Source organism: Cloeon dipterum, chromosome X (genome assembly GCF_949628265.1).
Source record: "Cloeon dipterum chromosome X, ieCloDipt1.1, whole genome shotgun sequence".
In the NCBI taxonomy this organism is placed as follows: domain Eukaryota; kingdom Metazoa; phylum Arthropoda; class Insecta; order Ephemeroptera; family Baetidae; genus Cloeon; species Cloeon dipterum.
Window position 1 is genome coordinate 14,388,074 of NC_088790.1, and position 26,438 is coordinate 14,414,511.

A 26,438-nucleotide genomic window follows, 5' to 3' on the forward strand; every position below is an offset into this window, starting at 1 on the left:
TCCTGATAAATTTTGATATTAATGTAGCGTTGTAAAAAAGTAAAAAACTAATTTAATAAACCACTTATGGCTAAAATAAAACACTGTTTCAATTTTTGTCGAAATAGGTAAAAATAGCTTATAGTTGTCTTATCGGAAATTTGATTGGCTTTGAGCACCTTTGATTTGGTTATAGTTTTGACAATGGAATTAAAATGCGCTGGTTGTGGTTCCCCTCGCGCGCTTTGCTTTCGCGCTGAAACAGCTGCTTGCCAGCGCAGCGACGGCAGCGCCTCGAGGTGGGGATTCTTACGTCACTGTAAACTCGTGATCAGTTGGTGAGCAAGGCAAGGCACATCAACTGAGAGTTGCGTCGTTTTAATTTTCCCAGAAATACGCCGTTCCTGTGCACTCACTCGTTGCAATTTTCTGTCAATCGGATCAACCGACGTGTTTCGTGCACCCTAGGTCGAGGACGGTCGCTGATCAGGTGAGAGTTCGATTGTTATGAGGCAGACAATTGCTCCTCCATTACGTAGTACGAAGGCCAAGTGCTCAGTGCGCGACTTGCTGCGATAATTGCAGTCCTAATTGCACAATTCACGGTCGCTAGGCAATTTCCTCGAGCTTGAAAAACTATATTGAACCCTGGAAAATGGTCTGCCATCGATATCAGGACCGTGTCTGCCTTTGGACACGGACCTGTCATTTCGGATGAGTCACACCAACAGCAGTCGCAGTTAATTACGCACTAGAAGTGTCGTTCTAAACCATGGTTTTGTTTCAGAAGTAGCGTAAAATGGCATCACGCAAGAAAGTGCTCTTGAAGGTGATCATCCTTGGTGACTCCGGCGTTGGGAAAACTTCGTTGATGAATCAGTACGTCAACAAGAAGTTTTCGAACCAGTACAAAGCGACCATCGGTGCCGATTTCCTAACCAAAGAGGTTATGGTTGACGATAGGATAGTAACTATGCAGGTAAATATTCAATTAATTACGCATTCTCATGTAATCTAACAAATTAAAGCCTCTGACGTGAGCAAAATTTGAAATTTTGATCGTTCGTTCCATCAAAGTATCATACTGCTTGCTGCGTTTGAGCTTCATATTTTTTAAGTAACGCAAGCATTATCTGCTGTTGAATAAATCAATTATTTAACTAATAGAGATAAACTAACGTTAAAAAATAATTATGTAAACTGTTTTGTGGATTCTCACCCTGAAAAATTCAATGATTATGTAGTTTTTTTATTTTTTTACTTGTTATAGCATTCCAATAATACTTAAATAAAACAAACGGAATATGCGTGCAACACACATAATTTGCGATTAATAATAAACCAACAATTAATTAAAATTAAACTTGAAACTTGACATATTGGTTTTTTTCACTTGAAATTTTCAGATTTGGGACACTGCTGGGCAAGAAAGGTTCCAGAGCTTAGGAGTGGCTTTCTACCGAGGCGCAGACTGTTGTGTGTTGGTGTTTGACGTGACCGCACCAAACACTTTCAAGAGTCTCGACAGCTGGCGGGACGAATTCCTCATCCAGGCCTCGCCCAGAGATCCGGAGAACTTCCCCTTTGTCGTTTTAGGCAATAAGGTTGACCTTGAAAGCAGAGTGGTAAGATTTGAATAATTTTTTTGTGAAGTTATTAAAAAAATCAAATGTGATTTTTAGAAACTAGTAGGAAACTTTAGTATGTATAAAAAATCAATGCTATGATGCTAATCTACTTGGAATTCATACAAAATCTTTAAGATGTGGATATTTACTGGTTCTGCCTGTTTTTATTGTTCCAAATCAAATATTTAATTGGAGTTTAAACGTTTGACATAATAACTGACAACGTAACAATATTATTAGTAGACAATCATAGTACATAATTTTTCTTTGAGATCATACCAAACAAAGCCTTTGAATATTTTTTTCTGCGTTTGTTGATCAGGTGTCTGCGAAGAGAGCGCAGCAGTGGTGCGCCAGCAAAAACAACATCCCATTCTTCGAGACGAGCGCCAAAGAAGCAATCAACGTGGAGCAGGCCTTCCAAACGATCGCCCGCAACGCTCTGGCCCAAGAGAGCGAGGTGGAGCTCTACAGCGAGTTTCCGGACCAGATCAGACTCGGCGGTGAAGGACAACGCGGCTCAAGGGCAGCTGGAGACAACTGCTCCTGCTAACCACACCAGTAATTACATTTTCCACTATTTTTCAACTGTTCCACTGTTTGCAATTAGCCGAAATTATTGTCTGAATATGAATATCGTATCTTGTTCAAAACAAAAAAAATCAGCTGAAGTTTGTTGACCATCAACCAAAAATTGCTTAAGAACTATATAACTTGAATCAGCATTAAGTCAAAGCATAATCAGCGAGTTACTAACGTTACTAAACTCTTTTGGAAAGATTCATTTACGTTTACAAAATTTGATTCCTCTGGTTTCTCGGGTTTCTCAATCCTTTTATTCTTTGCGTTATCTCTTTTGAAATTACACGTGACATGAAATTATTTTTACCAGTAGAAACCTGTATACTATATTTAGAGTTGGAAATTTTAAATTTGATGGACAAAAAGTCTTACTTCTAATTTAAAAAATCTTGTGTTCATATCAATAATATTAGAATTTATCGTTAAAATGTGATGAAATATCGATAATATATTGACATTTTGTGTTCAGAACAATCAGGTGGTAATGGTCACTATAAAAAATTGTCATCAAGCTTAAATTTTGCTTAGCAACTGTAAGTCAGGATAATATTGGATATAACGAGTATTTTGCAGGCGTTTAGATGGCTATTCAGTCGAATTATGTGGTTGTTTTTTTTAATTCCCATTGCAAGACATAAAGGGTTTTAGTTCAAATCTTAGATTTCTGTTCTTTTGGTGATACATCATCAGAAGGCACACGTAAAATCGCTTTCAAATCTTAAGCCCTGCGAACCACAAAAAAATCTTAATAAAATGATGAATCCTTTATTATGCAGGTTTTTTTACCAATAAATTTATTTCACATTCTTAAGAGGCTATTAATTACTATTCATTAAATTAATTTAATTTTTTTTTTGAACTCACTCATCGCACAAATCATGTTGAATATTATGCCTTTTCAGACTGATTTTCCAATTTTAGCTTTCCTCTGGTAAAAGTAATATATTTCTAAAACTTACTGCATTTTTTTAATAGTGTCGCTCAATTGGTTTGTTACAGGATGCCCAGTGAGATTACCTGTATCAAAAGAAAAATATCAGCAGAAGCAAGGGTGGCAGAGCCTAATGTGCTGCTCAGCTTTTTCATTCCACCAAAATGTCTTTTTAATCTGCTCGTTTAAACCTGCTCTCATTGTGCAACAATCATCAAAACAGCAGTGACACAGAAACTCTCATTTGTACTACAACCTTATTTCTGTTTTTTTTTAATTGATGAAAGTAGGTGGTTGTTGTTAATGAGCCCCAAAAAATTGGCCATCGATGTTTTGTAAATGATTAGAAAATCTGGCGCTTGCGAATTTTATGCTTTTATAAGTACGATTTTCAATCTCAAATAATAGTTAAGTGCGAGCATATTATGAATTCTTTTGTTTACACATACAAATTTTACTGCAATACTGTGTAGGCTGCTTTAATTTAACTCGGAAGTAAAGAAACCATCATATTCCTCATAACAATTAACCTTCGACAGGTAAAGTTGATGGATGATCCAGCAAGAATTTGTGTGAATGCAATTTGAGAAGTGGCTGGAATTCGATCGAGAGTGCTCGAAACATTACTAATTATCTATCCAGCATAGTTTGCCGATTATTGTGATTCACTTGAATTAATATGTAATAAACTAATCCATTTCACATGATTTTAATTCTTTTTTTTTTGTTGCTGTGCAGAACAGTTGTGCTTTGTCTGACTTTCACTATTTATTTTGAGCGAAGAGAAAAGCAGTTTGCCATTCATGACAAAAAGATAGATGAATTGGTTCCTCTCAAGTTTGTTTTTGTTCTCGCCCAAACACAAGAGTTTTCTGCTTCGGACCAGTTCGCATAATATGTGAGATCTCTCATGCCACGTTCAATTTAAGTTGACTGTCTTGTGCTGTACGCAAATAATTACAACCTAATTCTTTGAAATAGCCCAATATTATGAGTACTGTATTAAATTTAATTACATTGATATCGCATTACGATTATTGAATGATTATATTATTTACAAATAAACTGAAGATAATTTCACATAAATTAAAAGTATTTTTAATATATCAAGACATTATCGGTATGTTTCACCAATAAGGGTTCTGGCCACAAAGACTTGTTTTTGAGCCTCTAGATTTTTATGCATCTAAATTCAGGTTATTTAGTGCGGTAGCCAGATAGCCTGCCCGGCTGTTAGTTGGACCAGGTATTAAGCAGGTTAAGCTGGAATGGGACTTAACTATGCATTAAGCTGAATTACGGGAGATGATTTTAAATTATTACGAACGGTTAAAAAATATCAATTTGTCTTGCAAATTTTATTCCGAAAGTGAGCAATTTTCGATAGCAGTTAATAATTTGATAAACATTAAATGAACGTGGCACATTTAGAGCGTTACAATGATTTAGTATTTATCTAAATAATAAATTCGTTTATTTGACTTTCGGCATGATCAAAAAACAATATACTACATATACATACTAATTCGCTAATTCATGTCAATCAAATGCAAACATACAACACAAAATTGAAAAAAAATATTTGTGGCTTTTGCGTCAATTTGTTTGTTTCTTATTGTTAGACCCGTAAAGCCCTTCTTGACGTGGACTTTTATTTTCAACTAAATAAAAAAAATAGTAAAAAAGCTGGACTGCAGAAAATGAAATAATGCCTTGCTAGGTTATCACCAACTGAAAGAAATATTACAACATCAGGGAAAATTATTCAATTTTCAAAATTACATTATTAATAGAGATAAATGTCTTTTACACGCGTGCAGTTAATTTTTTTAACACGCGGAATGTATCCGTACATGGACAACAAGAAGAAAATGATGAAAAAAGAGCCGCTTAGGCCACAGACACATATTAGTAGAACTAACCTGCAAAATTAAATCCACGAAATCACTTATTGCAGGTAATATAGATTCAGAAACCGTTGAAATTACTGCTCATTGCTGAACGCAATAATAAAGGGACAAATGTGTCAACTTCCTGTGAATCCACCCTGCGACAAAACTTCCCTTTTTAAAAAAATCCCAAACCCAAAACTATTTTATCCTATTTTAAAGTGAATAAGAGTGAATTTAAATAAAAGACCTGAAATGCTTGATGGAAAAATTAGCTTTGTGTTTAATTTCCACTATGAGAGCAGATGATTTCTCTTCATATCAACTTTGATTTTTACTCTCCATCCAAAATTGAAACCGCATTATCTATATTTTTTAATGTTCAAAGTGCTAAATAATCATTGGTGCGGCCATGCAATTTTAAAATTTTCATGATTTTTCACAACATCGAAAAAATTAGTAATTAAATTTAATACCTCCGCAGAAAAACAGAACAAACCTGAAATATAAATTTTGATAAAAATAGTAAATTATTTGCAACTCTCATTGCGAAAATTTCTCTGCAGTTTCAAAACGACCAACACAGGAAAGGTGAGATTTGGCTGTCAGAACAACGTTACTTATAGAGATGGAGAAAGGCCCGGTGGCGTCGCAACGAGAGAAAAAGGCGCAATGTTCACGCGGGCGGGTGTTTCCTCGAGCAATGTACTTCCCTCGTTTAGAGAGAGAAAGAGAGAAAAAACGCGATACAACGTCTGTGTTCCAGCTTGAGTGGGTGGGTAGGTGCTCACCTGGGGCCAGGTGAATGGCGAATTTAACCGTGAGTAATGGCGTGCGCTGGGATAATGGGATTTTTTGCCGCTGTCCCTTATGCCTCCTTTTCGAAATTGTATTTTTTCCATCGCAAACAGAGGGGCAATGAAACGATGGGGTGTATAGATGCGCGAATAAAAAATTCAGCCTTTTTATTCGGTGCCTTTGGGGAGGTGGATGAAAAGTGGAGTTAAGGAAACAATTTTTTTCCTCTTGATGCATCAACCTGCAAAGCTGAATAAATAATTTAATATTGAAATTATTTTTTAATTTCTTGATAGTATTAAGTTTGATTGATTGTTATGAGCAATATAGCAAGTTAAGAGTAAAAATACACACTTTACCGTTCCCATTTATGGTCAATTGCAATTGGCAAAAAAGCAAAAGAAAAAATTATCCGGTGTAACAAAAATCAAAAGTAAGGGTCGGAAATTTAAAATATTCGACTGTTTTTTCTGTGTGTTTGACTTACTATAGGATCCCGAATGAGCAGGAATCTCGCAATTTTAAATCTTTTGAGCAACACTAAGAACTGTATTTTTAGCCAAAAATCGCTTTGGAAAAAAAATCATTTGAATTCCGGCCCCTATATCAATAATGCATGATTCATTGAATTCAAGAATTAAACCCGTGGCAAAATAAATCTTCAGAGGCTCAGTGGGAATTTTACAAGTTTTATTGTTCAATTGTTGTGTCAATAATTGCGTTAACCGCAGCAATAACGAATTGACCGTTTTTGCAATAGAAATTTCTATGTCGAGCGAGCCCGTATGGTTATTAATATAATTTTGTAAAGCTACAGCCTGTCAGCGCGCGGCTGTTGTGCGAAACTCCCTTCAATATGTGGCAGTATATTCTGAATTTTAATGCACATCCATCCAAACATAATTGCAATCATATAGCGTCATAGTTCTCTATGTGTGTCAACATGTGGAGAGCGGAAAAGGTTTTCAACGAAGGTGTAGCAGAGCGGTCACTGCACTGCGGACAGCACACCATGGAGCACAGAAAGCGAGTGTTCTTTGCAATTCTAGTTGCTTTGTTAGTGATCTTCGGTCTGTACCAATTCAACATGCTCACCCCGGCTGGCAACTTTATCAGCAACGATTTGCCGGCCGCTGTGTCTTTTAAAACTACAGTCAAATCGAAAGCGAGGACACGTGCGTTCGATTAGTGGAGTCCCTTCGTTTATTTGACTGATTTTTCGCAGTGACCGACCTACAAGGGCTCCTTGAAGATGACCCTGTGCTGCTCGACTACACCCGGGGTCTACTGATTGAGCCTGCCGAACGCGACACTCCGTACGCCATCAGTCAGCCCAACCTGCAGGACTACTCAGGGATGAACATGTCGCTCATAATTTACTCCCTTTTGAAACACAAGGTGCGCATGCAGAGTATTAGGAAAAATCCAAGTCCCTCAACTAGCTTAGACAAGACATTTTACAGAGTTTTCGCAACAGGATGAGAATTGATAAAAAGACTGCGTTCACTGTTTTTTTCTAGGAATTTTCGGAAATAACATGAATATTTTACAGTGCAGTTTTATAATTTGCACTATTCAAATTTTTCGAATTGATTATCTTTAATTTGTGTTTTAAAATTCATCCAAACAGTTATATTTTTATAAATTTCATGCTGGCATTTGAAGCTTTGGTTTTAAAATGACTGAAAATGAAATTGATATGTCAATTTCCTATTACCTTTAAAAATAACTATGAGTCTCAAACCATTGTGATTTTCTTAAAAAATATGGAGAGTAAATTTCCAAAAGCTCTTAATACTGCTTGGAAAAATTCACACGTAGAAAAAGCTGCAAAACCCTACTTTTACAGTCTCATTTGATATTCAGAGATTATGAGATGTTGAATTCAATATTGATTTCATGGCTGTTACAATTTTCTTTTGGAAGAAAAATGGATTTTTCGTTGACTGCGGTGCATTCGACGGAGAGGATGCATCCGTTTCTTTGACACTAGAAAAGGATTTCAACTGGAACGGGTTGATGGTCGATGCGGGACCAAAGCAGATTCAGAGGCTTTTGCTCAAGGGCCGCAAGTCGTGGGTGGCGCCGACATGCATGAGCACCTCTAACAAGTCCATGATGGTCAGTGTTGATCCATGGAATGGTTTTTGTGTTTCTGACATCTTGATCCGCAGGTCTCGTTCATGGAGAGTGAAATGCAGAGCGCCATAGTCAGCAAAGACACTCAGGTCGGCAACAATGCCGTGGTGCAGACGCTGTGCATTCCCTTCCACACGTTCATGAAGGTGCTTGGCATCAAAAAGGTGGACCTCTTCAATTTGGATGTCGAGGGCGCCGAGCTGGAAATTTTGAAAACCATCGACTTCAACCGAGTGAAAATAGACGTGAGCATAAGACATGATTAGGATTGGGAGTTATAAGATTTTTTACGGCTATTCAGACAGTTTCGGAAATCAAGATTGATTTTAGACTTACTAACTCATTTTTCCAGCTGAGATATATCATTATTTTTAGTGGGGGGGGGGGGTTATAAATCTGTAAAATTGTTTTCAGCTTTTTAAAAGAGCTAACGGAGGACCAATTCAAATAGTTACTTGAAATTTTCGTCTTTTTACATTCCTCCTTTGAAATTGAAATCATCGTCTAAAAAGCACAAATTAAACTGGAAAATTCATTGCCAACAATCTACTCCTGATTACAAAACTAAAAACTTGAAAAAATGTTCGATAAAGTGACGAAAAAATTTTGTTTCGAAGTCAAGGAGTTTTTTTATTCAAAATGTGGTTGATAAAAAGCCTAAAAATTGTGAGATTCGTGCTCATATAGTGTCAGAAAGTAAGTAAGATAAACTCCGAAAAAAGGTCGACCGTCTTAAATTCAACATGATGGAGAGGTTTTATTTTTGAAGTTCATTTTTCTTTCCAGGCCATGATGATCGAGCATTTCAACAATAAGGAGCCCGTGCAAAAAGAAATACTTAGCATCATGGAGAAAAATGGCTTCAAACTTTATGAGAAAAACGCTTACGATTTTGTTTTTATACACAATAGCGTTTAACGTACAAATTAATTTATTTTGCATTTGGTTGTGGATAGGTTTTTATGCTTTTGATTGAAATTGAAAATTATGCGTAGTGCCACGTACATGTTTGCTTCGTGTCTCATTTGGGGAGAGCTCGCCCACGAACTGAGCCATTTGATGGATGAATTTCACAGGAAACTCGGCGCGGTGCGCCACCCAAACGTCGCACGCCTTGCATTATCATTAATCATTCGTCTCGTTCCTGAACACAGGGCCAACTTTTTTAAACGTGTGTGTCGTGCGCGAATTTCTTCAAGATATCAAAATGAAAAAGCTTATGTGTCTTATGAAAACGGCACATTCAGCACAACTTCTTAATAATAATAAAAACCGACTGAGGAGAAAACCTAATAGAAACATAGCGATATTTCTTTGTCTCATAACCATATCAGAAATTCCAGCATTATCAGCTCCAATTATGTGCATGAATAAAGATTACTTATTTCGATGTTTCAAATATTTATTTTAATAAAAGTGTGCAGTGTTTTCAGTCAACGCACCTTCTCCTTCAGGATAGTAAAACTGTGGAACGATCTGCTGTGGCTTTTGTGGAAGTAAACCAGTGATTCGATGCGTTTTTTTAATTGTGAGCCACCAATAACCAGTGTGGTGAAAAAACTCTTGTGATTGATTGTTTTTGATAGTTTTGCATGCTCTTGTTTATTTTCTCTTTATGTATTGACTGCATCATGAGTAAACGCGGAAATAAAATTTTAATTAATGAAATTTGTCGATTTAATAATTAGCCACAAAGCTTCAAGCAGGGAAAACTGCTTTGATCCAATTTGAGTAAATTTGCCACAGCTCTGCGGCTAACCATATAGGTGCAAATAGAATAGTTGTTGCATGTGCGAGGCGGAAACATTAGTATGGACAAATCGACATTCAATTCAATTGTTAATTTCAACTTTACTTGTTATTAAAAGGCATTGGCAGCACTCTCAGTAGTTTTGCCAATTCCCGCTGAACATTCTTATTTTTCGCCCAAATTTCAGCTTAATCTGTTTCATCATACTATTTATTTTAAAGTCGAAAAAGTCAAAATACGTTTAAAAAGGAAACGAACTGTCTCTCAGAATATTATTTGACCTGGAGTAATTTGAATAATTTAATGACAGTTCAACATTTTTGGGTATTTTACGTATTTTATTAATTATTTTTTAAAGCTGACGAGTGGGTCAGGCAAAAACAAATCAAAATATCTTTATCAAGAAGGGAGAGTTATTTTTAAATATTATAAAAATCACACGGTAAAATAGTTTTGCTCGTTCAGAACTTCACATTATTTGTGGATAATAAGTAATTGAATATTTAAAGCAACGGAGCTGTTGAACACGTGTTGGATTCGGTAAAAACTCTCATACGTTTGCCTCCATTGACGATGTGTACCAGAAATTTGCACGCATGGAGGAGCCAAAAAAGCGCGTTGATAGATTCGTTTAATAATACCTTGTGCGGTGTAATTCGGCTTAAAGTCGATGTTTGCGGCTCCATTATACTCGCACACGGTGCTCAAAACTCAATCAATTTCGCCATTGAGAGGCTGGTCGGCTGAAATTTGCATGTGTAAGCAAGAAGCGCGCACCACGCTTCCAAATAATTATAGCAGGGAAAATGGGCCTGCCGCCGTTGCCAACATATCTGCTCTCTGAATTATTAATTGATGGCGGAAAGAGGGTGCTGCGCCTGTAATCGTCTTTCCAGCCCTCGCTCTGTTTTCCGCAGCTGGAATCGTGAATTCTCATTTACCGAGCTTTGTTTTGGCTATTATCGACGCCCGATGGATTTGCGGATAAAAAGCACCGGTGGAACAGGTCTTCGTCTCTGAGCCTATACCTTGAATAATTTAATATGAGGCAAACAAAATATGACCAGCATTAAGTTCAAACTTTGGCATCCTGATGGAGGAGGAAAAAATATTTTTGAAGAGAACGATGGGATTTAGGCTCATATGTTTCACTTATAAACATAATATTTTCTTTAAAATATAAAGTACTCTGGTTTTGTCTAGAAAAAAGGAAGTTGCAGAGTTTCCATCATTACGTAATTGTTCAACTACATAATATGCAAAACAGGGTTATGAAATTAATATGGTTTTTCGAATGTAAGGATTTAAAAGTCGGTTTATAGACGCTTTGCATTCCGAATTCCGATTTTGATGTTTATCAGGTAGCCGTTTTCAGCACAATATTCACAAGCATTTTGATCCTTAATATTGATTTTATTCGGTAAAAACTGTAATTCGTCATTTTTAAACATGTTTTCTCTTTTGAAAAATTGTTGATTAAATAGAGAGATTTCTTTCCATGACGTAAACCACTTAACTGAATGTAAATTCTCCATTTTGTCGGAACTCTATCTAATTAAAGTTGAAAAACATTTTGCTTAATTATTTCTAAACCAAATTACCAAAATGTATGTATTATTACGTACATGATGCATTTTACAATAAAAAATAAATTTTTCTTAAAAAAAATTAAAATCATTATTTTATTAATTTTTGTACATTTTCAACCAATGGATTTTTTTCATTATTAGCTCTCACGCTCACATAATTGTCCCTCAACGATTGCATCCTCAGATAAAATAGTCAACTGTCTGAATTTCACAGCAATATTACAAACTCCTTTCTCCTTCCAACAATTTAAATTGGGGAATTTACCTGGGAAAAAATGCTGCACTATAAAGCCGCGAGCGACCTTCTGCTTTCGGGCGCATATCAGAGGTTTTTCCCTTGAAATCGCACGCAGCAGCGTAATTGCAGCGCTGGGCCCACCATAATATATGCCCTTTTTGTGCAATCAATTTGGGGCATGGCGGCTCGCAAACAGCTCTTCTGAATGCGCCATGCGCCCGCCTCGCCCAGCCACAGGCCCCCATTCGCATTGTTTGCGAGCGTGTGTTTGGGACAAAGCGGCAGTGCTCCCGCAGCAATAATATTTCAACTCCCGGTGCGCAATCCACCCGAAGTAATGTTCGCCAGCGTGTATTACAGCTCGCTACAGCACGCCACCACTTTTAATATTTCACCGGGGGCGTTTTTACCGGTCGCCAAAGTAAGTTGGCTGGGTTGGCCGAAACGTAAAAGCGCCAAATGAAGCGAGGGTTGCACGTCATCATTGTTATTATCTTTTGACTCAAAGGGCCGGGGATTTGAAGTTTTTCAACAATCCTTTCCATTAGGCAGGAACTCAAAAACATAATTATGCTTAATGATGGATGCTGTGGGTTCCCCCGACATTATTGATCGTCTGAAATTTTTAGATTTTCATTTGAGCACCATCCCTTGCTTTTTTGGTATGTTGTTAGTGTGGTTCCTAAATTGCCAAGTACCAACGGCAAAATTTGATGCACGTTCTGGAAAACTGGTGAAACGGGCCTCGGTGTTCTCAACAAAAATTAAAGTTATATTCCAACTTTTTGATTTTAATTTCGACCAAATATTTATAATTTTCTGTTTAATTAGTGTAATTTTTTATTTTATTTTTCATCTTTGAATACCTTAAATAATTATTTTTTTCTAAGTAATATATATGTGGCCCTTAGTTGGCCCTTAGAAGTGCACGCGGGCAGTTGTGTAGCGATGTGTGAAGAAAGAGACATGCCAGTTTTTGGGATTCGGAGGGTAAAAAGTTAAAAAATGATATTTTTGAGTTCAAGTTAATTGTGAGAAAACTAAAATTGCGCGATCGTTTGATTTTGACTTGCAGAGCATGCTACAGGTCTCCTCTAAGGTCGCAGCCAAGACCATCAGGACAGGTATAAGGATTTTAACTCTGGCGTCAGATTAGCCCCCGAGTGATCGATATAATTCAATTCCCTCACGTAGCCACTTAACCAATATACACATGCAGGCGTTGCATTTGTTTGATCACTATATAGAACGACCAAATCAAGAGCTTTCAGATTATGTCAATTCGACCCTCTGGAAGTCATCAGGATGCCCAGGGATATGCTCACAGTATTGTAGCGGTACAACAACGCGGTCCTGCTTTTTGTTGGAAGCCAACAATTGTCGGCGGTTTGAATTATTGTAATTTTGCATTATTGTTTAACAGCAGAAAGATGATTTTAAAATAAGAATTCAGTTTTCGTCCGTCAGCCACACGGTGCTGACGTGATTTGTTTAATTGTGCAGAACCCGATTCAAAGGGTTCTGGTTTTTGATTAAGTGTCCGATCGGATTTCCAACTGTAACTAATACACCAGCAAAATTCGTTAATCTGAATTCATCGGTCTTCATCATTCAAACCCTCTTCATATCTCCCAAAGTATCATTCCTGAGCATTGCGCGGGGAGTCAAATTACGTTGAATTTTAAACCAAAGAAACCAAGAAAAAATAATAGTTTGCAGTGAAATAATTGTTCCTTTCAGAGTTAAGTTAATGCCACTATTCATCAAGGCGACACAGTTAAATTTTGAATAACGTTGCTGCAGATTATTGTGTCATTTTCGAGTAACGACGTTAACGAGCCCTGTTTCCTACTTATGTATGTTGGTTTCGACGAGGCAAAATAAATAATCAGCCACGAAATCGTTGACGAAGCTGTAAATTTTTAGAGAAAAATAGCAACGTTTTCATTTTTACTGTAGGCGCGTGGTCTTTTATAAATTTGCACCTTGTTTATTTAAATTATTCTATGGACTACAGACAAGGAAGCTTATTAGAAGAAACTTATCCTAAACTCTACATCAAATTTTTCACTTTATTTACTTAAAACGATAATCATTAAATTTAGACTAACGATAGTAGAGAACAGCAGGACATATAAATCCTGATACCCTGCCAGAATGGTTAATAATAATAGCATTGGAGGTTACATAAGCGTCGTCTATTATTCTTAGATTAGACCTTTTTTATTTTTAGACGCAGGTAAAAGTAGCAATCACGTACAATGAAAGCACACTGCAGAGGTATCCTTTTGAGAGGTGGCGTGGCTCCACTTTTGCTCTCCAGGTATATAAGATGAAGAATCCAGAAAAGTGCTTCAAATTTGAATACATCTGCAATGCAAATTAAGCCGAAACTTTTGCAGTTTTCGGCGAGGGGTCGAGGCTGACTTGTCTTAAAAATGAATTACCGTGCAGGGTCGAGTGCGCGCGATAGCATCCAATTTTGCAAGTGAGCACGCGGTGTGCGCGTTATAAATTATTACCCACTTGCACTGGTGACGGCGAGCAAGCGCGTCAGCCTGCGCGAGAGCCTAACTGAGCACTCGGCCGCGAGACGGTAAATGAGTGAATGATTTAATAATCGCACACGAGTATAGCTTTTACTGGATAAAACGCATTAAAAGTTAAGACCTGCCCGCAGGCAAACCCAGGAGAAGGGCGAGAAATTTAGCTAAAAGCAACACCCTCCTGCCCCTATGTGTACAGGTTGGACTAAAATTAAACATTTTGACCATGCTCCTTTTTTATTTTGCTATGGATTTAGGATGAATTTGTAACTACAGTTGCTGTGCCTTTGGAATAGATGCTGCAACCACAGAAACCAAATCATAATGAATTGTAACTGAAAATATATTTTGCTTAACATGTTTTAAATAGAGATGACATGATATATATGTTTCTATCAGTATCGAATGGAATACATTTCAAGCTTTTAAATTTTCGAAAAAAGGGTAATATTTTTTTAATGTTAATAATATTTATCCAAGCATTCGTGAAAATTTTGCAAATGTCAAAGATTTCCACAGATGCGCATTTCAACTTTGAACTTACCTCTCACGCTCTCTAATATGCTAATTCGATTTGCATAACACATCTGCACCGCTCTGGAATATCAGGCTTGCCTATATAGGTGTCTGCGGTGTGGAGATGTGAGTTGAGCCATGAGCCAGAGCATGATGTGTGTTGCCTCGGCCTCATTAATATTGCTGGTTCACTTGACTGACTCTAGGCGAGAGAAGGCTCTCGCCCCATTATCATTTCATTTTTACTCGCGCCTCCGCTCGTCCGCTCCCTAGACTGCAAGAAACTTTTTGTTTTACCAAAATATGCATGCGCGGATGAGTAGGTGCTCAAAAGTTTCAGACGAGTAATAAAGGTTAAATGAGGGATTTCCAAATAATTACGTGTTTAATTTAATTTTAGCATATATAGTAGTGAAACGATTGAGCAAAGAACTGCATTATACTTGTCTTAATATTGGTCAAATAAATAAATACTTTGTGAATAAGTGTTCATAAAAATATAACTAAGACTGGTTGTAATTTTTATTCAAACCAAATAACAAAGTGTAAATTTATTAAGTAATTTTCTTTTTAGTGATGGATCAAAACTATGAAACTCGTCTTTACAAGAAATATTAAAGAGATCGTTATCACCAAAGAGAAAATATGGAGACGACGTTAAAAAATCTTGAAATAATGGATATTGACCATTTTATGGTGTTCTTTGGAATATGTACTGCAAATTTTTTAAAAACTAGTATTTTTCAAGTAATATCCATGGAAGCCATCGACGGAGGAAAATGGCTTCAACCAGCAGAAGAACAATTTTTATTTAATTTTTGTGCACAAGAGCGTGTTTTTTTAAAATTGAATCAACAGATTTAGAGCATTAAGGATACAGTTGGGTGCAAAAGTAGCTTTGGGTTTTTCATCAGACAGACACCGTGAGCTGATTGTGAGCACAACAATTCAACAGACTCAATCTCGCGGTAAGAGGATCGTACGGATTGACGTTGGAGAGTACTTTTTTGCTGGTTGTGTTTGTGGACTTTCGGAAAGAGAAAAAGCTGAAAACGAATAATTCGACGCAATAATTTATCGCTTTAAAGTAAATTACGATGCGTTTTAAGGTTATTCGCTACAAATAATGGTTATATACGTGTTGAAATATTTATAATTCTATTAATTGCGCTTTATGCATCATGTCATTTTATAAATTTTTAAAGTCACGAATCACAACTTGCGGTACGTTTGAAATCAGCCTTGCACAACGCCATTGAAACAAGAATGAGATGAAAACTGGGAAGTAGCGAGCATAATAAGCAAATGATTGTTTGTGGCTTTGAAGCATGAAAATTGAAATGATTTTGTGAAAGGTCTTCTATCTTACCCTTTTCATTCTTCAAATTATGGTGTGAATATTTTCCGCCACACGTTACAGCCCACGGGCGTTTTGCGCCCTGAAACTCGCTCACATATTTTGCTGAGAGATGAGCCACAAAGCATTTTGCCAACAGGCCAAAAAGGAAGAAGTGGGCCAAGCAAGAAGTTTTACTGGCGAGTTTTACGAGCCCTTTGTCGTTCACCATTCTTTTTCTCCTTTCCGCCCAGCGTTTGGCGTGCGCACCGCTTGCGTAATAAAAATACACGGGGAAGCAGCACAGTCTCTCGTACCTCTCTTTTCCTCATCTATCAAGTGAAAATAAAGTTGAGCGCATATAAAACATCGCATCGCAAAAGATTCATTTCCAATACGGTGCCAGGCGAATGCTCAAGCAGAACAATATTGAATTCTTCGGTGAGAGATATTATAATAGTTGTTTGTTACTTTAAGAAAAAATTACCATTTCATTTTTTATTACTTGCTGAAGAGTCAGTATTTTTCCAGAGGTTTGCAGAACTTTTTGTTGTAAATTGCAGAGGACAAGAGCAATTTATCCAGCGGCAGCGGACAGCCAGAATTAGCCTCGGCACCGTCGCAATAAAATTTTAATTAGGCATGCCCGCACGCAGCGCTGCTATACTTTATATTTGGTCGCATTTTCCACCAGACGTTGTGAATAATAACTCCGCGGAGAGCGAGCGGTCGTTCTCCCTCTGCCTCTGGTGTGTGCAGCCGACGCGAAATCTGAAAGCGGAACCAGAGATGAGGGTGCTCGGTGGGTCGATATGCGAAATTAAGGCAGCAAATAACAACACGGATGCCCAATTTGTCCCCAGTTTTCTAGACGTCGTTTTCAATGCTTTATCTCTAAACTCTGAGAATGTAGATATGCAATTTCTCGCCGTGTCTGATCTGCAGGTTGCATAAAACACTAAAATTTATGATAATAAATATATTTTCTTTATGTACCTGTCCGGGAGATTTCATTCGGTAAATTTCTTCCCGGGACAATCGTTGGGGTATACTCATTAGAGGAAATTCTGACATAATTCATTCAGGTAAATAAATTCGGGCCATTTATATGGTGACCCACAATTTTACATAAACATACATTGTAATAAGCTTAATAATTTCAAACGAAAATTTTTCACAATGAAACAAGCCCTCGAGGTATTGGTTGTATGGAACAAAAAATATTTTTATTTTGACTTTGAATAAAATGTTTATTTTTTTTAATATACCGCTTAACCTAACCAAATTTCACCTTTTAGAATAAAAAGAGCAATGAACGACAAATCTAATAGATAATTTTCCGTGATGATAAAGGGTGGGAATTGGGAACGCGTAAAACTGAAAGAACTTAATTTTTTAAAAGATCTTAAATTCGTTTATTAAATTATACAAAACATCTTGGTAATTATCTTTCAATTCTTCATTTTAAGTTATCTATTTTCCTAACGGAAGAAAATTCATGGCAAGGCATTTATTGCCATTAGATTAGTACTAAACTTCGCTTATTAAATGGAATGGTGAGCGTGACCTCTGGAGAGCAGCGTGGCCTTGAGCAGTTCTAATGTTGTTGTGTGACCCATTTAGCAGTGAAATACCATTGTCCCGTGCATCGACATGGCAGTATAAAGGCGTTTTCCACTTATGCGCCTGATAACACGCCAGTTTATATGCCGAGTGCAGCCCACTAATCTGGAAAAGCACAGTCCGCTGAGAACGCCGCTGGGTTTATCTCAGTCAGTCGGCGTCGGCAAAACGGATCACTACCAGTATGGAAGCTATAAAAGCTTTCTTCGGCATCAAGCTTTACTCAGAACTTTGCAAAATTGATGCAGTTCGCGGCTATACTGATACTGACGAAAGCAACTTTTCTTAGCTGTTTTTTGCGATCGCACTGATGGCACCAAGTACAGACTTTTCTTGCAAGCTTATGATTCAAGTAATTCCAACCGCGGAAAAACCGAGAGACCATTTGTCCGACAAAATTACGTAATTGAAATTTCAAAGAGCGTATTCTATTTTTACAACTTGAATCTGCGAGATGAGCTGTTCAACGCAGGACGCGAGTCAGCGGGCTGAAAATTTTTGACGACGTGAGAGCGACGTGCAATTTATTATTTTTTTCCGCTCGCCTCGGCGAAAAATGCGCCTCAAATGATTTTCGCAGCGTAACGAGCAAATTTCCGAGGGTAAATCGTGTGGATCCGCCAAGCACGGAACACTGAAATCTTGTTGGCGGAATAAATTTATGATATATTCCACACAGGAATATTGCGGTTAAATGTTTAGAAAAAAATGAAAGAGAAGGTACTGTTTCAAGCTCTCTGTTTCACTTCATTTGAATCTTTGACTGGGAGTTCTTAAAAATCGCGAGGTTAGCCATGTTTCTACAGTCTTGGTAGTAAAGTTTAAAGAAATAATTCACTGCACGTTTATGCTTTTCAAACCGCATATTTTTTTTACTCATTTTCATGCTATTTTTAAAGTAGATCAATAAATCAAAATTGAAAAAAACGCTGATTTGTAAAGCTACTCAATTGAAAATTGCATTTGAGCGTGTATTGATGTGTAAAAATGATACGCGCTTCAATTTTTTTGCTAAAAAATCAATGCGCAGTTATGTCTCACGGCTCGATTGGTCGGAGGCTAAACTTTGCTTTTGGCGAGCCGCTAAAATAAATATACCACATTCAGCAAAATTCCACTTTGGAGAGTAAAAGTTTTACTCTTCTTCTCGGCCGGTCCGCCTTGCAAAAAGTGAGCGACGAGCTCGTTTTGCAAAGCGACTGACAGACAGACAGCCATGTCTACGCAGTTTATCAGCCAGGCGTCTTTCTCGCTCTCGCTCCTCGTGATGCCGAGAGAAAAAAGGACACACGGTGGAGACGAGACGTCGAGTACATTTCGCCGGCGGAGCGGAATAAGGAGAAATGGAAGGGCGTCAAATAAACCCGATGGAGAAAACAATCTTCCATTTCGAATATTGCAAGAGATGCACAGAGAATATTAGACGGATGTAATTGAATTGCGTGCTTTCAAAAAAGCTTTCTTGCGAGATTAAGAGGGTGGGTATTTATGAAGTTCATCAATTCATTTAATTTTATTGTTAATATGCTGCAACTTTTGGAAGACGGTTTCACAAATGAACGCTAAAAATTTAATTAATTGATACTTTGGTTTATGTTATTTGTATCCTTAAAATAAGTAATTTTAAATGAAGAATCATCGGTGAGATATGACAGTGTCGGGGCGCTGTTATCTGGTCGCCGGTTTTTTCAATACACCAGTTTTTGTTGCCACCGAATTCCCAGAGGAGCTCGCAAGGAAACAACTCCTGTGGAAGTGAGTTCTGGCAGCTGGAGGGCAGCGAGTGGTGAGAAAAAGCAAACAATGTCGAGCCAACTATTAAAGTACATAGTGTTTCTACTAAGTTTAAAAATGACCTTTTATTCCCTGTTTAAATTGTCCTTTAAATGGTTTCACACTTCCCTTGGGCTGGGTTGTGCGCCGGGAAATAAATCTGAGGAGGCGTCTCTGATTTGCGTCTGCACCCGTAAAATAATTAAGCCTCACACCGGCGCCGACGAGAGTTTGTAGTCGCGACTCTCATCAGCTAGAAAGAAGTTTCACACCAGCGAGTTTGGGAACGACCGAGTTAATAAATCAGACGAGTTTACTAACTAAGCCGCAACCTACGAGGCTAGACTAATTTGCTAAGGAACTTTTCGTCTTCATTAGGAATATTGAACCCTCCTTCGTGTAAAATAATACCTTAGAGTAAATTCAAAGAATCCATTGTATCTTGTGATCTTGTGTTAGAAAAAATTTACGAATAGCAAATGTTTAATTTTTTAATTATGTGCTGCCATAGACTGTGGAACCAGCTAGACATTGTGATGTAAAATAATTCATTCATTTTGTCACAGACAAAAATTTGAATAACAGAGATAGATACATATATTATGTATGTTAAACTTTACTGTATGAAATTGTTTTTTTAGCAGTTGAGGGAACACCAGTCAATAATCCGTCTGAAAAGACCAGACAACTAAAAATTTTAAAAAAAATAGCATTTCATCTTTTCTAAGAAATCCATTATTTTGCCACAAATTTTGAATGAAAAATATATATGTATTTGGTACGCGCTCAAATCTTGCATAAAAATATATTATACCAGGGCCAGATAAACATTCTGGTTTGGCAATTTTCAATCTGGAACATTATTTGTATACCGGAGTGAATTTGCAGAAGCGGGATCAACGTCAAACAATCGCGGAACGGCTTTTCGAAACGAAGAGAGAGGAATCGCAATCAGCATGATTGCACCGCAGTGAGGCTTGAAAGCCGATTTTCCGAGCTACTCTCTCAAGTCCTTGGAGAAATTGGAGAATCTTTGCTGCCCCCAAAATGGAAGGTTGAGATGCACTTGGAAGACGTGTGCCAATCTCCCATCCTAACGGAATAAGCTGCTCTTTGCAAATCGATGGAGCTGAAAATAACAAAGGCTATATACGCTGACTTCACTTTTCATGTCATGCACACACCACCTGCGTAGATAGTAAAGATTACACTCTGCTGAATTTATTATCAAATCAATCTCCGACCGAGAATGTTCCAGTTCGATGAAATCAACTTTTTGATTTAAAGATGAAAATCCTATTAGGATTTAGGATAGATTTATTATTTATATTGTTGGGTTACTAGATTTTCTTTGTGGAAAAATGGAACGTGGGGAGCTATATTTTTAAATTGCTTTTGCTCTAATCCTTTAAATAAGTGCAGTTGATCATTTTCTACAGATGATGATTCAGAATCCTCTACAGCGTAAATTTTTATTTACAGCGATCGAAGAAAAAACTAAAAAGGCTTGAAACTAGCTGCTGTGCACTGACTGCAAACGTGTGGTATTTTATACTGATTTCATTTTGAATTGGACTTCAACACGTATTTAATATTTTAAAGTGATTTTACAATGGCTTTTCCCACAAGCGAACAAATAGGCATGGAAGGCTAACAAATTTAAAAATTGTTAAACAAAATTCATATGCACATGAGTATTAGCTGTAGGGAATTTGAATCAGTGATCGTTGAAAACAACAGCCTGCAGTCATCTCTGAGTGAAAGCGAAGAGAAACGAGCAATGAAATTGAAATTCATTATTTAAAAAGAAGTTGCATAGTTTTGTAGTGCTCGCCACCTGATGGCGTTAACCTTTACCCTCTGACGAGTTAACATGTTCGCCCGCAGTTTTAATTCATCTCATCATCATTAAAAAGAGATCCCTCACCAAATGAAAATTCATATTTTATTCTTATTTTGTATTTTCCCACTTAAAACTTGTAAAAAATAGTTTAAGTTTTTTTTCTAATTGCTACGTGTCTTGCCGCGATTATCTTAACATATGTATATGTGCTATACATCGTTATGATCATAAATTAATGGCAATGACTTTGGAAACTACGAATACCTAGAAATCTTGAAATAACAAAAATGGAGCTAACACGAGTGAGCATTATTTGTTCCTGATAGTGTGATGTGAATAATTTTTTGCACGCAAGCAGAGAGTGTTTTGACGTGCGTATGAGATATCGCTCAATTTGCGCTGGGATTTAGAAGTAAGAGGCCCACTACTTTGGCTTTCTAAACACGCACTTGGCACAAACAAAGTCGACGCGTTAAGGTCATTTTTCGTTTTGCTGTGGAACAGATGTAATACAAAAGAGTGGTAATCAATTTTAGCTACTTTTTATAAAGCTTTTCTGGGCTTGCAAACACGAATTTCACCCACAGATTTCACGAATTAGATTTTGAAGAGGCTTTGTGCATTTGCAATATAATTTTAGCATTTCAAAACAAAAGCTTCATCAGCACGGTGTCCTTCATTTTCTCAACGAAAAGTCTCATCAACAAAAGATAAAAATCTTTTGCTTTATATCTTTTAAGCGAGAATGAAATATAAAATTTTAAAGACCGGGAAGCTGACTTGATTTAAAAAATTATTATTAAAATGTAACGAGAATTTGGATACTCGTTGAATAGATTTGTTAAATGCATTCGACAACTTTTAAAACGGTATAAAAATAAGTGAATTTTGCAATCAACTCCGAGCACACTTTTCTTTTAATAATCCAAGACCGTTGTCTCTTATATATTTATATAGCAATAATTTACACTTTTGCTGCCAAAGCTAATGAAGCAACCATAATATTCCCTTCCCTTTCCAGCACAAACATTAGCTTGCAGCCTGTTACATTTAGCCACAGCGCACTCACATCTCGTGTAATTGCAACCAGCGAGCGTTTTGCATTTCAATATAAATTTCATACCAAGCACGACTACATGTTGACTTCCCTGGATGCATTTTACACATCTCTATGCTGATTGCATGCAGCAAATGTAGGACGTGGCTTTTGATACTGTCGAGTGAAACGCAAACACTTATATCTGTGGCTGACTTCCCTGGAACTGCAATTTATATAACTGCATAAATAACGAGCGAGAAATTTGAATGCGAGTTTTACCACGCTGATTTGCAGAATGTAGCAATTTAATCGCTACGGAAAGACTGTTCTCCCTAGCATAAAATTTAAATTATTATTCATATAAAAGCAGAAACTGTCTGAAAAAGAAAATTTAAAGAAATAGACATGAAGGGAATGTAGTTCAAAAATTAACAGTAACCTTGATATTGCATTGAAATTGTTATGTCTGAGTACGAATGCACTATACGCATTAAAGCAAAGTTCTGCAGAAAATATTTGAAAAAATTTCTCGTGTAGTACACCGTAGATGTCGAATAAACATTCCATTGAATTCTAATTTGAAAATCGAATAAAAAATGTTTCCGCGAAGGGTTAACACCTCGATTTTAGTGTTTGCGTGTTTTGTTTAATGCAGTTAGGTACTACAAATGAATTTGAGCTTTTGACAGCCATAAAAAGAGTGTTTTTTATGAGTTGAAGATTCATGACATTGTGCATTTTGTAGCTGTCCAATTTATTGTGATCTTTTGATAACTAACTCACAACTCACTTTATTACGATGCGACTGTTTTGCATACATGTTTCACCACCGCGCTCAAATTTGGCCTTTTAAAGGGCGCCGACGTCAATTTGCGAAACTGTACATTTTTACGATGATTTGGCAATTTAACAAAGGGATTTTGTCACCAGTGACAGTTGAGGCAGTTTTTTTCCAAATGGGACATTTAAAGAGTCAATAAGCAATTTTTCACCATTTATGGGAGAGCAATTCCACTGATCGGATCACGTTGATGGCCAATATTTCGCGATTTGTAGCACCCATAATTTTCAGGGGACATACAAGGACCAAATTGACTTTCAATAACTCTTTCCGTCTGATTTTAAAAATGAAATATCTTTTACGACAGTCTGAAGGAAAGAGGATTATGTGCCACAATATCAAAATTTTCAATGTTGGAAATTTAAAATTAATTTATGTCCATCCTCATTTTTACCCTTTTATTTCAAGGATACTGTCTCCTCAATGTCTGAGATGGCAAGGTTGACTTCCGCAAGTGACGGACCATTGTATGCGGTCAAGTTTAGAGAATTTTATTGAATAATCTTACAATCTATTCACTGTTTTATTTCAACTCTGTACAACTAACTCATCGAGACTGAAAAATTATTGAATGTTTGGTAGTAAAAAATTATCACACTTGAAACCAGCCTGTTGGCTCGCATTGTTAAGGCATCCTCAGGAGTGTCAAAGCGGTGGGAGATATTTGAGCACGGATCTAATGCTGGCTGCCTAATGTCAGACATGGCAAAAGGTGGTTAGTTTAGTAACTCGAAATGCTCGAATTGCTCAACGGGCTGGGAGGCGCACCGGCGCCGACTCGCCAGTCGCGACTTGCTGGTTTTCGCACCTTTCTAGCGGCTTCATGGCTGGCGTTTCAATAAAAGAGCTCTGTGCGGGGAGGCGAAAAAAGCCACATTGGGCCCAAGCTCCTCTAAGGCCACTCGGGCCCCACGTTATCCGTTCAGCGGTGTTATTGGGACCCGGTGGCCTGAGCAGAGGTTAAAAAAGTGAATGATTTTGAGATAATTTTAAGGTTTGAGACGAGTTTAAGGACAGTGGTTTTAAACGGGTTCAGACAGTCTTGGGCTTCAATGACCGGTTTTGGACGATTTTCAGCATTGCGGTGCAAAAGTTAATCAGGACGATCAGAAATTAAAGTCGACCGTCTTTAAACCTCAACACTAGTTATCATCAACTATCCACACACACACGGTGAGTGGAAATTTCCATTTCTGTTTATGAATAACATTTCATGTATGCACAAGCTCTCGCGCAGGAATTTATCTGCACTATACGGTAGCTCCCTCGGCTATTAAATTGCATAAAATAATGGTGCTTCAACAGCTGTTGTGCTGAGAGGATCGATTTCGCCGTGAAAAGCGTGAAATTGCACTTTGTCGTAGCGAATGGATGATTCTAGGGGCGTTCTACGTGATTGACAAAATCGGCTGGCTCGATGCTCTAGTCAAACATTGTTGCTCCATTAATTTGCCGACCTACTTTCCCTATCGGCGAAAACGAAAGCGGCATACAATTTTCCACGTCGGCAGGTCGATATTTGAACCTTGGGCCCGTCGGTGTGTGTGCCCTCAAATGCTGAATTCACGCAGCGAATGACAAATTGAAAATCGTTACCACGCAACATTTTATATTTATCCTTCGCCTCGCGGCGCCTACAGAAATGGAGTAGAGCACTTTGAGCTTGGCGCTCAGCCACACAAACTGCTAATTGAAAAACTTCTTCATGCAACAAATAGCTTCCATCTCTAAATTTCATGATTTCGAGAGTGTATGTTAAATATTTGACGTTTGTAATCGTATTGAGGCAATAATTGCAATTGCATTAACTCAGTTTACTTTGCGATTGAGGAGGTGAAACCAACGTAGGTTTGTCGTCAAGGCTTGATTAAAACATGAGACGGAGTAAACTTTGATTTTACGTACAGTTTATATTAGAAACTGTTGTATCCCTGAATAATTAATCAAGTCCCAATCTTTCACACAAACCAGTGTTAGAAAATTCCATTTTGAAAAAAACAAGTCACCTCGATAAATTCAACTTTTTTATCTCTTAATATGGTTTTATACTATTTCGGTAAAAAAATGTTTAAACATGGGGGAAAATCGAATAATTTTAAATTTAACTTGAGAAATTCCAGCCAATCTATGTTGTTTGGCAGCTTTTCTTCAGAATAAGTTTCAATGAAAATTAAATCACTTTTTATATTCGAATATGTGAGCCTAATTAAAATAGCTCATGAAGAACTTTCTTTTAAATAAATATATTCTAACCCTTTATCATGCACAAATTGAAAATGGAAGTATTCTTTTGCTCAGGCAGCATATTATAGTAAAAATTCAAGAGAACTCTACACGTTTTTTTGCTACAGGATGCACTGAAGCCTCAATTTGAAATAATTCACGTTATCATAGCGCTTTGTTCGCGCGACTGCACGCTAACTGGACGCTCATTTGCAACTCGTACGCTTGCTTATTCATTTGTTTATTCGCGTTTGCACCGAAAGTGTGTCGGGACAAGAGCATGCATAATAAAAATGGTGCATTATTTCAAGCAGTGGAATCACAACGGGCACGGCAACTAGCACCTGTCCCATTGTCGCTCTCGCACTTGACTAATTGCAAAATGTTTGCATTTTCAACGCCACTGCACGCCACACACTCTGGCAAAAGCAAAAAATAAAATTCTCTGAACGATAAAGGATGATGGCACACACGCTAACTGTTTATAGACCGTATCTATTATGACTTTTTATCTAGCGGAACAAAATCGACACACCCTTACTCAAATAGCACGCGTGTATTACATTTTTACTTTTGAAGGCAGCCAGGCAAAAATTATTTTGCTTTGTTAAAAGGCGGTTTAAATTTGTTATTTGTTAGGTCAATCAACATGTGAAACTATTGCTAACACTTAATTGAATTTACGATAAGATTAGAGTACAGATAAAAGATAATTTATGTACATAGCGGCAATAGTGAGGAATTTACTAATTCTCACTTGGAGGCCATCAGGATGCGTTACTGGACTCTTAATATACCTGATACATAGCTTGCCGCATCGCCCCTGTGGCCTAATGGATAAGGCATCGGTCTCCTAAACCGGGGATTGTGGGTTCGAGTCCCACCAGGGGTAAAACTTTTTAATTTCAAAATTCACGAATTTTGACAAAATGGTATCTAAGAAAGTAAGTAAAACTAGCTAAAATTATTTGTAAACATTCCTTTTTGTGAAATATTATCTACAATTTTTAATTCTTATTTTGATATTTTTCCTTATTAAATAAAATAAACTTCAGCTGCGAGATTTAAGGTGGCGGCTGACGGGACCGGCTTACTTTGCCGAACTTTTTGCCCGGCGGTGGCGGCTGGCCAATTTCACCGGCGGCTGGCGTGGCTGGCGCAAATTAGCCGGATTC

The 26,438-nt window shown here is 37.3% G+C and overlaps 2 protein-coding genes and 1 non-coding gene across 4 annotated transcripts; all 3 read left to right on the forward strand.

Annotated features, from left to right (window-relative positions):
• Positions 1–297: 297 nt before the first annotated feature.
• On the forward strand, positions 298–3,827 carry LOC135945936 (ras-related protein Rab-7a). 2 transcript variants are annotated; one of them, XM_065493888.1, is made up of 5 exons: positions 298–469; positions 770–958; positions 1,386–1,604; positions 1,930–2,168; positions 3,189–3,827. In XM_065493888.1, exons 2-4 carry the CDS (start codon positions 779–781, stop codon positions 2,158–2,160), a joined length of 630 nt encoding a protein of 209 aa, XP_065349960.1. In that variant the 5' UTR covers positions 298–469; positions 770–778; the 3' UTR covers positions 2,161–2,168; positions 3,189–3,827. The 2 variants fall into 2 exon arrangements, with proteins under 2 accessions (XP_065349960.1, XP_065349959.1); XM_065493887.1 differs by having other exon boundaries at positions 299–469; positions 767–958.
• Positions 3,828–6,764: 2,937 nt separating this feature from the next.
• Positions 6,765–9,612, forward strand: LOC135947003 (protein Star-like). Its single transcript, XM_065495549.1, has 5 exons — positions 6,765–6,982; positions 7,033–7,205; positions 7,734–7,928; positions 7,982–8,191; positions 8,733–9,612. Exons 1-5 carry the CDS (start codon positions 6,820–6,822, stop codon positions 8,862–8,864), a joined length of 873 nt encoding a protein of 290 aa, XP_065351621.1. The 5' UTR covers positions 6,765–6,819; the 3' UTR covers positions 8,865–9,612.
• A 16,470-nt stretch (positions 9,613–26,082) lies between these two features.
• On the forward strand, positions 26,083–26,155 carry TRNAR-CCU (transfer RNA arginine (anticodon CCU)). Its single transcript has one exon. It is a non-coding gene; the product is annotated as a tRNA-Arg (tRNA).
• The last annotated feature ends 283 nt before the right edge of the window (positions 26,156–26,438 follow it).

What these genes read in the sequence shown, in the direction of transcription:
- LOC135947003 (XM_065495549.1), top strand. Translation starts at nt 6,820, where the DNA reads ATGGAGCACAGAAAGCGAGTGTTCTTTGCAATTCTAGTTGCTTTGTTA. An exon ending in CAAATCGAAAGCGAGGACAC is followed by an intron (nt 6,983 to 7,032) that starts GTGCGTTCGATT and finishes GATTTTTCGCAG; the next exon opens with TGACCGACCTACAAGGGCTC. An exon ending in CCTCTAACAAGTCCATGATG is followed by an intron (nt 7,929 to 7,981) that starts GTCAGTGTTGAT and finishes CTTGATCCGCAG; the next exon opens with GTCTCGTTCATGGAGAGTGA.
- LOC135945936 (XM_065493888.1), top strand. Translation starts at nt 779, where the DNA reads ATGGCATCACGCAAGAAAGTGCTCTTGAAGGTGATCATCCTTGGTGAC. An exon ending in ATAGGATAGTAACTATGCAG is followed by an intron (nt 959 to 1,385) that starts GTAAATATTCAA and finishes TGAAATTTTCAG; the next exon opens with ATTTGGGACACTGCTGGGCA. An exon ending in TTGACCTTGAAAGCAGAGTG is followed by an intron (nt 1,605 to 1,929) that starts GTAAGATTTGAA and finishes TTTGTTGATCAG; the next exon opens with GTGTCTGCGAAGAGAGCGCA.